We start from the raw sequence: 14,762 nt of genomic DNA, 5'->3' as shown, positions 1-14,762 counted from the left end.
GGATTTTAGATTCTGCCGAGGATTAAAGGTTGCCTCGCCACGGACGACTATTCGCGCCGACGTTTCGTAAAAGATATAGCGATGCTTAAAATAGAGAAGATCCGAGACGCTGGCCGAAGTGGCTTTTAACGATGAACCGAAGCTAAGAAATCGTCGGGACTGCTGGAATGATTAAACCAGGAAACTAAGATTACTTTCCACGTTGCTGCTTCCTTGGAAAATTATTGTCCTTTCTATTTGTTTGTATTCCTTTTTTTGCCTTATTGCAGAACAATCGCTAAAATATTGAGGATATCGGATTACTAGCAGTTGTAGAAAATGTGCACACAAGAATCGAGAGTATTGCAAAGATACTGAAAACATTGAGATACTCAAAAGTATGCATTATTTACAAGCTATCTTTTATTCTTTACAATGCCTTTATAATGAATATAATACAACAGAAATATTTTATCGTATTTCACACGTTCGTGTATATTTTAAGAATATTTCTAATTAATAAGATGACGGATTTTTATTCATTTATGCGTTGTGCAGATTTTTAAAATGCAAGAAAACGTATAATTCAAAGTGTAATATCATTTTAACATTCTTTTTATGATGAGTAGTCTTTTAGTTAATGAAAGAAAATTTTCGTTAATTTCAATTCTTGTAAAATGGCGTATGAAAGTAATAACTTGCATAAAGATCCGCAGTCTATTAATTATTTTATAAGAATTCCTATTTTCGTAAACTGTTACACAGAAACGAGTATTGAAGAGAAAATAAAGAAGAATATAAAAATAATTTTAGTAATCCTTGCTTTATTTTCTTAACAATTAAGATTATTCTTAGAATACTAGTTCTTAGATTAATTTACTTTCAAGAAGATTATTGGTAAGCTGTTTAGGAATTTGTGTTTAGTAATACTTCTAATTGTTCTAATTTTGTAGAAGACTTATATTTCATGTAACGTAGTAAACACTTTATTACATCATAGAGCTCGGCTACTTTTATCTACCTAATTTGAATGACTATTTATAGCAGTTTATTATTTCTCAATTTTACATAGACGCACGTCTATGCCAGCTGCTCTGAACGTGTAGCACCAGCAGAAACGTTTAAATTATAGCATGTTTTAATTAGTTCGAACAGTGTACAATGCTCATGCCACTACAGGACTAATAACGCGTTTATAAAATACGTAACAAGCAAACAATAGACTTGTTTCCTTTCTTCTACAGAGTTACCATTGTTCTCCTTTCTCTTACCGTGCTTAGAATATGGGAAATACTGCGAAGGTAGTGATGTGAATATCACGGGATCGATCAAACAATGCATCAAATGCCGTGGAACCCGATGCAAAATTTAGGAAGAATTTTTTAAATAATTTTATATCACTAAACTGTGGATTTTATATATGTGATAGAAATGAACAGATCTGGGTTAAGTTAAATAGAAAACTTAAAAAGGATTTATACATATTATTACATTATTTTCAATGTATCACAATTATTAAAAGAGGAAAGACAGTTCTACCTCATTTATATTTTTCTTACATTTAAGTTTGGCGATTGCGTTGCTTGTGACCTTTTTATAATACGGAAATTAAAAATGCATCTATGATTTCTCAAAATAATATCATTCTTAAACAATTACATCATCTAATAATATTTCGAACCACTTCTTTTAAATCTCATCTTAGAAAATCTCATTTCTATTTCACCAAAAGTATAATGAAACATAAATCACTGCGATTTATCCTTCGCTAAGCAACGTCAAGATTTCAACGTTAACAAGATTCCATACTTTATAAGAATCAGACTACGGACTTTATGCATTTATGTTAATTTATCCAGGGAATTAAAACTCAAAACTCTCAAAACAATGAAGACATTCGAAAACTTTCGGAATTCTTAATTTATTGCAGTTAGTAAAAGAACAGATACGTTTTTATTCAACTTCTGTTTCTCAAAATTAATTAAGAAAATTTGTATTCTGCATAAAGAGCCGCGGTTGCATTCGTAACAAAAATGATTAAATGATACACAAACGTGACACTATTATACAAATTTAACGATTCGATTATATTATTGAAATTATTCAAGACGTTTATATAGTTTAATAAATAAATTTTTATGCAGTTCCTGTTTCTTACAATCGACGAGCAACATTTTTATTTTGCATAAAGTTCCACAGTTTAATAATCAGCGATGAAGCAATGCAACCTCGACGAAATGGATAAACTGTGCAGAATATATATATATACATATACATATACATCACCCCCTATCACAATCTCTTTAATTCTACTCATAAACGTAATCCTTGAATTACTCGGTACAGACTACGGTTCCCAGCGTGTTCCTGTTGCTCCGGAGACCCGTAATACCTGAATAAATACGCGCACGTAATGTATTCCGATTGGATTAAGATAATTATCCGAAAAAAGTGGAAACACTTATGACCCACGACACCGCCCAAATTGAGTATACCCGGCCCCAGTTATTCACGATTACTTCCTCGAACATGATTCGCTAATATTTGTTATTACCCGGACCGTTGTCAGCGCCAGTTTGCAACACTACTGGAAATTCCCGACGATTTATTGGCAAGCCGTAAGGGCCACTTTCGCGTACGATAAAACGGATGATTACGGGTGCAAGGATAAAATCAGGTGCACATTATTCACGGTTGTTCGACGGGGAACACCGGTCTTCACTGGCGGTCGTAAAATCATGTTACATACATATCTGTCCACGGTGCCACTGTCTGGCAACGCAACACAGTTGGCTGCTGTTTCCACAATGTTTCCGGCGTTTGCTGGGAACCTGCAATTCGCATCGCTGTTGGCGACTTTTTTTTGCACCTTCATCGCAATCTGAACAATCATCGAGACTGCCTTAAACATTCTTACGTGCGTGTTGATAATTACTGCGGCTTTTTATGCGAAATTGAAAATTGTCTTCGCGAATTGATAGACGCAGAATTTATGTAGAAATTAATTTAATTTCTGAATTATTTTAATAACTTGAAATTATGCAATAGAATTTTTCAATATATTGCCTTATACGATCACTCTGTGTATAATCATTTCGACAGAATCGAATTATATAAAAATTCTTGCATTTATATCACAATATACAATTGAAGCGTGGATTTTTAAGCGAAATACGAACTGTCTGCATCAATTGAAAAACACAGCGAACTGTATAAAAATTAATTTCGTGAGTCATTTTAATGAGATGGAAGTAACGCAACTGCATTTTTCAATTCATTGTCTGACACTATCAATTTCGGTACGATCGAATTGAATAAAAATGAAAGATATCGTTGGGACATTCAAACGAGCAGAGATAACGATATCAATTTATCTCCTCCCAATCAACACACTAATACTTATATCAACAAGTCAACTTAAAACCGTAAACAACACAATTTCATGCAAATTTGAGTCGCCGTAAAATAATCTAAATAATCTAAGGTAATATCACGATTTCATCAAAAACGTAAAGTAAATTTTAATCACAAGATTCAACTGGATAATTGTTGACTTAAAAGTTAACAGTGATTCAGAGTTGAACTCGTAACAGAAGAGATTATTTCCTGAAATAATAAAGTAAGAACATCGAACACCTACGAGAGATACGCGAAACAGCAGTATCTCGAAAGTGAAAACACGCTCTAACCGATTTACGGCCACGAAATTTGTGCAATTTCACAGCGCGTATTTTGCAATAACTATGAACGATAATCCGTAGAACATTTACGAAGAATCGTCGATGATTAGGGGCGAGAAGATGGCCGTGCTCGGGGCAGCAGCACGAAGACACCGTAAACGGTTGCGATTACCGCAATTAGCTCGCGTCGATCCGCTCTGAATTGCCGAGACTAACGAACACGCCACGCCGCGTTAATTAGTTCCATGAAATTTATCCGGCTCTCCTGCCGACTCGGCGGCGCACAGTGCGTCGTCCTGAGGACAAAAATCGGTAGATCGACTTTTCAGTTGGTAAGACTAGAATTTATGAACATGTTGCACAGCCGGGGCAAGATTGGAATCGGCGTGTTTAAACAAATGAAAATGCCTCAAACATAGTGTATCGCTTGTTTTATGATGCAAGAAAGAAAGATAGTCGAAACCTATCATTGATGAAAGAGATGATTTTTCTGTTGTGTATAGCATAATCTACTGTTTGTAATGGAATCTTCTGTGAGAAATATAAATTCTAATATACCTATCTGCTGGAAAGTTCTGTCCGATAATGTCATTTCAATTTTCAATATGTATGCATATGTTCATTTGATACATATGTATATTCTTCAAGAATGATATTTACAAGTTTTTTAGTATATTTTCTTATTCCCTTTAAAACAGTATTAATTGAGTTATGAATTTTATCCCTAATGTTCTTTAACACGTTCCGTGCCGAGCTTTTTTTACTCGAATCTTCACACTTTGATATTTTACTAAAACTTGATGCATTACGTGCAATTATTAATTCTCGTACACATAACAACGTAACAAAAACTTATCAACGCCCATTCTTGCGGTGGAAATTGATTCTTTGGTTCTAAATTTCTTGTAAACAATTTGTTCAGTTCACTAAGTAAACATGCAAGCGTGTACCATCGATGGTACACGTGGCACGGAACGTGTTAAGGGTGGGGGGAGGCGAAAATCAAGCACCAGTAATTCTCCGGACAACGTTTTGAAAATATGCATTTTGATAGCATTTTTTAAGTTGATGCGAGTTATGAGCAAATTATTTTACCAACAAAATATTTTGATAATAAAAAAATTTTTTTTACGAGGAAAGAGTAAAATTTGCAGTAAAATTTCAGCTCGGAAACTTTATTATTGTTCGAGCTGTTTCAATTTTAGTGATAATTATTTGCATCGCGGCCCGTCAATATACAATCTATCAGAGTTGGACAACATTAAAATTTATCCGAATAAGATTCTATTCGAATAAAGAATTATGCGAATAATTTATTCGAATAAATAGATAGAACAATTTCTGACGAACAATGAACGATCGTCATTCGAATAAAATATTCGACTAAAACGCACACTGGTGGCCTGACAATCCGCGGAGCGGAGGAAAAGACACGATTCGACCAGCTGGACCCTCTGTTTTCGCACAAAGGCAGAATCGAAACGATCATTAATATCATGCCCGGTACAATGTTGTAAATCTTGCTCCGAACCGTGGCCCAATGTAATTGCTCTGTTCCGATGAGTGCCCTTAACGATCCGCGCTCTTGTTTCCCGGGGAATGATTAACGAACCAGTTTCCGATCGTCGAGGAAACAGCGAAAAGCTCGCCGGGGCAAATATAATAACAGTTCCCCGGGACCGATAAGATTTATGGCCGGTTAACGACGCGTGATCGAACATCGAACGGGACGCAGCGTTTAACGAATCGATGATTTCCACGGGACATTGTTCGAGCCGCTGAAAATTTTACGTAACACGCGTTTCGTCACGTGTGAATCACCGGGCAATTACGATACAAAGGACGTCTTCGGGACTGAAGGCCTCGACGTTCATTCGACGCCATGATTCTTTAATCATCCTTACTGTTTCGACTGGGACTGTGGATCGTCCTTGCAGTTAATTCAATTAGTCCCCTGCGATAATCTCTTGACAGATTTTCCTTTCGTTCGTTCATTTGGCTCCGACGTAAAATTAATATGTCCACTTCATATATCTTGGTGTACAGTAGAGTATCCTGTATCGAACTAATTCGCTATAGCATTCGTTCGTTACAGGATATATTGATTCATATTGATATATTGTGTCTTGCCGAATATTATTATCAAATATTACTAGCAAATATTACTACCAAATATACAGCACGGTTGTTGTTGAGTACAATGATTTCACGTAGAATAAGATAAATTTAATATGAAATCTAAAAAATATAAGAACATACTATACTATAAATACTATACATATAATACATACTATACTATACATACTTACTATAAATTTAATTTATTGTATTTAAATTTTGTACTATATACGTTGGATATATGCGTAAATTCATAGAAAATTATAGAGAAAAGGAAGGAGAGGTGTCATTGATGCTACTTTTATTGTATTTTTTCCTCTTCGTTGTAGCAGTTTTATTTATTATTATTATTTATTAATAAACGAGCGCGAGTATGAGAAGGTTATGTCGAAAACGTGCCAATGTTATAGAAAAATGAAACAAATCTTGAAAATTATTATAATTAGACTGCGGATCTTTATGCAACGTAAAAATGGTCGAAATTAATTTTAATGTGTTTCGTGTTTTAATATTTGTAATAAGTCGAAAATAATGTAACAATAGCTTTCAGTTCTTCTAATGTCTTTACAGTTTTTTATTGAACCTGATCATTTTTCTCACAGATACATAAATTCCGCATTCTAATAATGACGTTGACGAAGGTACGATTTAAGTAGTTAAATTGACTATAAAGAGTTCTACGAAATTCTTCTGGAAGAACCGGAATATCAACGACCCAAAGTTCCGCCAATTTTGCAAAGGGCGAGCTAACTCGTCAATAGACTGCGGAGTTTGGGCATTTATCGCAACAGAATCGAATAGATGCTATTTAAAATAGTAAAACGATTCATAGAATTTAAACATGTTAACATATTATTTTCAATCTATAAAAATGATTGGAGAAAGAACGACACACTTGCTGCTCAGTTATCTTTCAATTCGTGCAGACAATTTTTATTTTGCATCAAAATCCGCGATCAACTCGTCGACAGTATCTTTTCGATATCTCTTTGACCGCAATAGTTCCCGCATTTAATTACACAACGTTATAACATCTCTATTAGTACGAACAACATCGCAGTTACGTAGATTGCAGCACAATCTTAATTATATTAATGCAATTCATCGCGAGTCACGCCTCCGCGAGTGTGTTCATGCTCGAAATATTCCCCTGTTCGTAGATCCATACATCTTTCTGGCTTTCTCCTTGACCGTTTTAATATTACAAGTCGCTTGAATCGCGGCGGCGCACCGGCTGCGCCGATAATGCGATCAATTTCCGCAATTTATACGCACGACATCGAAAAAACGATTACCAAAGAAAACAATTTTGATATTCGTATCCTTCCCGTCGGATATCGGTTTACAAGCTGATTTCTGAAAATGGGACAAAAGAAACGTTGTTCTGATAACCAAGGCCTCGCATTATGCACCGTTCACTGATTTTCACGAGCCCAACCAGTTCTCCAACAAAGCTTAAAAAACTCGTAATCGAGGAATAAGCACGAAGGCGATACGAGCGTTCCCGAAAAAATTCATCTCGCTGCCATAAGTGGCAAATAATTTCGTGTTCTTTTCCCTTCTGGTAACAGAATATTCAAGGACAGGCGCAACCACGAACCTAATTAATATTTCATTCGTCGTAAATTATTCGGATCGTTAATTAGCCGGCAGAAATTAACGAGCGCCGATTCTCGCGAGCGGATTCGTGTTTCTCGCGCCTTCCCGCCGCGCTGTGTCGCGTCGCTTCGTTGAAACCGAAGTTTGCTATCAACAGGTGGTTCCATCGAATATCATTTCCGCGACGTTGCGTCGAAGTCACTGGGTCTCTTATCGTGCGAGTTTCACGACCGAATCTCGCGAAGCGGAAAGCGTCCGATCGAGACGTGCCGATAAGGGAAATTTAACATCACAACGAAAATCAATGTATCGGTGCACGATGGTACCTTTTTCCCAAAAAGGTTGGTCACAATTCTTAAGTTCCCACGATTTTTATGAAAATCGGTACTCGTGTTTCGGAGATTGTTGAATTGGAATGCACCATCAGAAATGCAACATTCGAAACAGGTACTACTGACATAAGCATTGTTTGAAATTTACGTATTGTGAATATGATTAAATTTTGTACGTCGCTATGTATTTTTGCCGGTACCTAAATATATTATTTAACAGTATTGTATGCATAAATATACCTCGAGCAGTAAAAGATGATATATATAATACTTTTTCTTACATGGACACAGAAAGTTCATCTTTATAACATATATTTCAATGGTAAATGTTTTACAAATGGTTTCTTCAAGGATAAACTTTAGCTTGACACATTAAAGATTGCATGTCGGCCAACTTTTTGGGAAAACATACCACTTTGCGGTGGAATGCTCGGCACTGGACGGAGAAAGCTCCCCGGTAATACAGAAATCGAAAGTTGCGCGGAAATTATATTTCATTCGTGATAATTTAATAGCGGCCACGAGCTTGAAAAATGTTTGACATCCGCAAATTGAATTGCAGATGTTACGCGGTTATTGCGTACGCGGGAACCGCGACGGAGTGAAAACGTTTGACAAGGTTTAATCGGTTTTCTGCGTTGTTTTGCACTTCGTGAATCTGATAATACGGATTTTTTCTTTTTGCGCTTGCGATGTATTTATGAACCTTGGTAATTGATTCGCGTTTGCGTTATTTCCGCGAATTGAATTACGTACGTTTACTCCGAGTTACTTTTGTAATATGTTGTACTGTCAACATTTTCTATTATTCGCAAGGATACCGAACAGTTGGAATTTTAGTTTTAATATCTGAAAACTGTAGCAACATTGATTTAGTTCCTTATACATTTCATGATATTTTTAATTGGATAAAATAATAAAGAATGAAACGAAACTGATAAGAAATGTTATTTAATAGAATTTGGAATATTTTAGTTGTAATAATACTATTTAATGCAGTTAAAAACATCAAGGAGTTAACAAGAAGTTAAATCTATATTGCTGCTGTTTCCAGATACATATTATTAAATCTAAAATATTTCAAATTCTATAAAATAATATTTCTTTATCACTTTTTCATTTCTGTTGCACAGGAACAGATCCGAGAAACACAATGACATAAACCGAACCTGCACAAAATTTAACTCAAAATTTACCTCGTACGGGGTAGATAATTAATGGGATTAAATTGGAAAACAACGTCATTAAAAATGCGTCGAATATCGTCCTTTCAAACCACTTTATTAATTTTAAATCATGAATGTTTGCGTAACAAGCAGTATTCTGTAGGGTTGAATTATTATTATTATCATCTGTTGTTTATACCGCATGGGCGCAGTTCGGTGCATCATTAGCACTGTTTGCATCGATGCAACGGAGGATGCTGCGATGCCTCGAGAGCTGAAATCGAAACTGATTTTTCTGCCTTTCGGCCTTTAATTACGAGCTAGTCTGGCGGCCTATTTAAAAAATATGCAACACGCCCACGCACACCTACGAGCCCCGGCGCATAAGCGTGCATAAGCGAGCCTACACGCTGGCGAACAACGCGGGTATAAATTATATATTTAACCAATCGTTAGCACCGCGCTAGTAACGCTTACAAAATAATATAATAGCTGATACACGGCGTACACGGGAATTATATTGTTCCGTTCATATTTGATGGTAACGTCAGTAACATCGAATACGATATTTATGTAGCAATTGTTATTGAATTGAAAACGGTTAATATTGATTCCGTCCAGCCAGCAAAACTTCGTCATTAATTTCTTTGGATAGTCATTCAAGATTGTTAGTTGCATTAACAGAAATGTACTGTCTCGAAATACATTTAAATGATAGCAATTGGATAGCGATTATGTGGTTGTTTATAATTGGTCGTAAACTTCGATATGTATATCTTCTAAAATCTTTTCGGAGCCATTTGAAAGACAAGTTTACTTTATTACAACAAACTTCGATAAATTCAAATGATGCACATTTTGTACATCGATTGTTTACCATTTGCTTCTTTTGATTTATTCGTGTAACAAAAGGAAAAACAAGAAAATGTCGGAGTATCAAATTTTAACAATATACAAAAATTATTGTTTAAAGTATAGAGGAGTGATCGAGTCATTAATACATTAGTTAAAATGTTAATCACTAAATTCGTTTTACAAAATAAACATATGCATATTGCATAATAAAAATTGTCTATGTGAATTATAAGCAACGAAAATTAAATGAAACTGGATTTCCACTTTGAACAATGTTAATAACTTGAACACGATACTACACATCCTTGAATTCTTTTCATAAATGCATAAAATCAACAGTCTTCACATCACGTGTCCGTTCCAATAAATTTTATCGTTTTGTGTTCCAATAAAGCTAAACTGAACGAAATATTTTCATACTACATTGAAATTCCTAATCTATTTAGGAATTTTAATAATTCCGTATAAAAGGAGTACTTCAATGATCGTAATTCCATTTAAACAATACATCTGTGATTATTATATGTTTCAAATCAATTAAATCGATGTGGTCAAAACAAGCTTGACTGTTCCGATATGGAACAGAAGTTTACGTATTGCACTTCATTATCTTCGAGCGTTTCTGCCGTAACATGTTCCAGCGAAGGGTATCGAGCCATTCCTCTATTCCCATACACGTAACCATAAACGTCCGAACCGTTCTTTCGACGCACTTCATTGTGCAATACGTTTCCACCAGATGGGCCACAAATTGTGAGCCACGGGTCTCGGGTGATTTATTTCTTCAACGCGAACCACGAGTTCTTTTCCTAGCGTCCAGGATTCCATCTACGCGGCCACAAAAGCAAAACGTTCGTCCTTTCGATTTGCCATACTCGGTGGCCCCATATGAACCATATGTATACAGGCGGAGCCATTGATCTTTGAATAAAAATGTCAACCCACTGCTCTTAGTTAGTAACATCGATTAATAATAATTCATCCTTTATTGCATCGTGGTTGCACAATAAAGGAAGCGATCTTTAGACGTTTATTGCGACTGCGATTAAGTTTCGTAAAATAAAAGTTTACATAAACCGAGTCGTCGGTTTAGTATCCCGCGTTTAGCAGAAATATTTATTCGACCATTGGGAAATAGTTGAATAAATTTCTCAGTACGAACATACTATATATAATAGGAACGATGAAAAGACAAAATCAATTCTGATAGTGTGAATTTAGAATTTTAAATTTACTATCAGAATAATAACGGTCTCTATTTATTATAAACGCAATCGTCGAAATCATGAAATAAACATATAATGAAGAATATTTGGAGGTGTAAAAAAACTGTGAGTTCATATGAATTTGTTACAAATTTCATAGAACGCACTCATGACAAACAAAAATTTACTTAAATTATATACGGATTTAATACTCTTTATATAGTAAAAAAATTAATTAATAATTTTGTTTCACTCCATACTTTTACATTAAAGTTTTTTACGTTTTTACATACATTTGTAAAAGTAGTGGTTAATAGACATAGCAATAATCTACCTAATAGTTCTCTGTATCAGTTCGTGTTATGTGCCATTTTTGTAAAAGCATCGATTTTGTAGAATGCTTGCACATATAAATGATCGCGTAGGATAATAAAATTAATGTTCGCATGGATGGATACAGCGTGTTTTGAAAGACAATATTACAAATTCTAAATATGGCCAACGACACGGAAGAGTTATGAATGAGTTACGTAACGTTGCACGATAGATCATTTATTAATGGCTCGGTCTAATTCGATCTGCAGACATTGGAGTCGTGTAACGGCGCGTCACATTTATTTCGTTTGATCATGTCGAAAACTGGCTATCGAATTTCGTGTTTCATTGTTTTTTATACAAAGATTGATCATGATTCACGGCGTTACATTTAGTTTCTGAATTTATTCGCGGAGAATTTTCGAATGGCTCGACAACGTTTCCTTTCGTAGCAATTATACTATTCTGAAGAGAATGAAAAACTTTCTTCGCTGATTGCTTCATTAAGCTTGAGACTAATTGCAAGTAAAAGTCTCGTGAAAATTTGTTAGAATAACTACTTGGTATCCGTAAGAATAAATACATGAAATCGTTAGACCAATCCCTATGGAAAGAAACTTCAGAAAGCATCGCATAATTACTAAAGAGAGGCTCGTACTCTTTGAATAAAAAAGTTCAACCGTGGAAATTGTGGTAAGAAATATAATATTTATTCCCAACTTGCAATTCCAGTTGATTAATCGTGTAATTAGTAGGTACTGTCTAGCTTCGGTCATGATTTTATAATTATTACTTTATCATTCCCACTTTATGACTTGAATCATACACACATGTAATAATTACGATCGCAGTGGAATAGAGTGACATTAAAAACAATTAGTATTATATAATTAATTCGCAGATTATAGCAGAACTTAAAGTAAATTACAGGCATATCTAAATCTGTGGACAGTCCTTTTTACTTTTTCCAATCTGTTTATAAAACATAGGATGCGTAGCAGCTTATTCATCGCGTTATTAATTCCAGAAAGAATTTAAGTCTGTGAAAGTTTCTGTGCAAAACCATAACAAACGTACTTTCCTCGTAACTGTATAATTACATATGTGTTTCCGGATATGCTAATTCAAGCGCGGTTTATAAAACCAATTAAACTAAATTCTGAGAAAGTTTCTCGTACTCTTTTTCAGATTAATCTTTTTACAAGCTCGTCAAAATTCCTCAGTCTACTTACGATCGTGCACACGTGCATCGTGTTTCCTTATAAGATAGTTCTATCACTTGCAAAGCTAATTAACGAACAATTGAACCTAGAACTCTCAACTTCGAACCTTCAGCCGTGTCACAATTCCTCCTGTCCCACGAGAAGCAATTAAAAGTGGTTGCCGCGAAATCTCGCGTGTCTTTAATGAGTATTCTGGTCTGGAGTGTCATTTTTAAGGTATCTCTTGGGATCCTTGTTGTTCTTATGAAATACAATGGACTCTTTGCAGACTTCTTCTTGAAGACGTATACTTCAAGATAAGACAATCAAGACAACAATTATTTCCAAAGTTGTGAACCAGAACACTTTTTTAATGTTATTAGGCAATTTACGTTTTTACAATAGATTAATTCATTTTGCGTTGATTTCTAAAGATTTAAGAATATCTAGCTTATGGTTTTGGATTTACTAGTGAACTATGTTCAAAATTTTATTCAGAAGATTTTCGAAGTTTGTGAGATAAAGTTACTTTTAAAGTATGCGAGATTATTGAGATTTCTAAAGTTTGTGAGATTATCAAGGTATTAAAAGTTCGTAAAGTTATTAAGATTTTCAACATTTACTACTATCCAAACTTGTATGATTTACCTATTACAAGAAGAAAGATCAAAATGGTTCGTTACCTCAAAGAGTAGACGAATAAAACGAGGAGCAAAACAATATCTGTTTAAAAAATGATAAAAATTGTCAGCAAATAGTATTTAATTCACTAAGTGACAATACTCGTCGTAAAAGCAAAATTTCGCGGTACGTACTATAAAGTTTAAGAACTAAAAACGTCGCTCGTGCGTGTTCTTAAAAATCATTGAATAATTCTAGTCATCTCGTTGTTAGGAACTTGGACCTATTCGAAATAGACTTGTTAAAAGGAAACGGATTTCGTTACGAACCCGAGAATTGAATCGCGGCTAGTTCGGCTCCGGTGTCGCCATTTTGGAGAACGCTGGCTCGCAGATCGTCGACCAGTCGCCGGACAACTTTGATTTTCCTTGCAGGTGCGAACTAGAGCGAGAAGAAGCGAGGAGGTTGGCTACGAGTCGCGTCCACGCCTACGCATCCGAGCGCCTAACGATCGCGCGTAGTTACCCGTTAATTAGACCTTAATTAGCCCGGTGCTCGTCGCTGCGAACCGCTCGTGAAAAGAACATAGAAAAGAAAAGAAAAGAAAAGGAAACATGCCGTGGCACTCGCTTCACCTCGGTCTCACCTGACTGAGAGGGACAGGCAGGGAGAAGAGTGGTGTGCCTCTTTGGGCGGTTCCAGTGAAAGAAATCAGCCCGGAAGATGCACAACGCTTCGACGGGGGGCGCGTCGCCCGGCGGTCGTCGACTGTCACGCAGCTTTCACTCCTGTCTCCGAGGAGCTGATCACGACGATCTCGAATCAGGTAGATCGATTTTCAAGGACTTACCTTTGTTATTCGTCATTTGTACCAATTCGCAGAATCGATTAGGAAATGCATCATTTTGTATTGCATCGGGAACATCGATTTTAAATGATTTGTTGTTGTTACTTGTCGTTCTAGCAATTGGAAGACTCAATTAAGAACTGCATTATTTGATGTTAAATCAGACATCGATTTTCAATGATTTACTTTTAAAATGATCAGGAACTACATTATTTGATCATGAATATATTTAATCGGGAAGATCGACTTCGAAAAATTTACTTTTGTTATTCATCATGTTTATTAATTCGCAAATCCAACACAGAAATACGTTTGTTTTATGTGCAGATTATTTAAAATCTTCTGCTACGAGTCCAACTTTTATTAAAAAATTAGTTAAATCGACATCGTAGGATTTATCTTCGTTACTCCTCATTTTCTCCAATTGATGGAATCAATTAACACATATGTTAATTTTCTATAAAAATTATTTAAATATCTGGTATTGAGTTTGTAAACAAATCCAATCACTTATGCTTCAAGTCCAACTTTTACTAAAAAAAATCAACGGCGATCTTGAATCAGATAGATCGATTTTGAAGAATTTATCTTTATTATTTAGCATTCCTATGAATTGGCTGACTCTTTGTTAATTGGCTGAACTTAGGAATTAATCTTAGTTTGAACTATACGTTTCAGTCTCCTATTCCAAAAAATGTCTCACATTTTTTGTGGACATAAGAAAATACAAACATTAAATTACTGCATAAACCGATTAATTCTGAAACTTATTGAATTTACTAGGAATTCCATATCCTTTCTCTCGTGTGATAAAAATTTCGCAATATATCGCTTAAAACACGA

At 35.2% G+C, this 14,762-nt stretch overlaps 2 protein-coding genes across 4 annotated transcripts in view; both read left to right on the top strand.

Annotated features, from left to right (window-relative positions):
- The window catches only part of LOC117218758 (Ras GTPase-activating protein raskol), a 258,017-nt gene that overhangs the window by 32,934 nt on the left and 210,321 nt on the right, over positions 1–14,762 (top strand). For all 3 annotated transcript variants that reach the window (XM_076527741.1, XM_076527739.1, XM_033467379.2), the window contains exon 3: positions 13,507–13,898. In XM_076527741.1, coding sequence (XP_076383856.1) covers positions 13,796–13,898 — 103 coding nt within the window. In that variant the 5' untranslated portion in view covers positions 13,507–13,795. The remainder of the gene's footprint in view (positions 1–13,506; positions 13,899–14,762) is intronic.
- LOC143261143 (uncharacterized) overlaps positions 1–14,762 on the top strand; it is a 158,706-nt gene that overhangs the window by 94,056 nt on the left and 49,888 nt on the right. The gene's annotated exons all lie outside the window — the stretch shown is intronic.

This window comes from Megalopta genalis, chromosome 1, assembly GCF_051020955.1.
Source record: "Megalopta genalis isolate 19385.01 chromosome 1, iyMegGena1_principal, whole genome shotgun sequence".
Lineage (NCBI taxonomy): Eukaryota > Metazoa > Arthropoda > Insecta > Hymenoptera > Halictidae > Megalopta > Megalopta genalis.
This window is presented reverse-complemented; position numbering and strand designations above follow the sequence as displayed.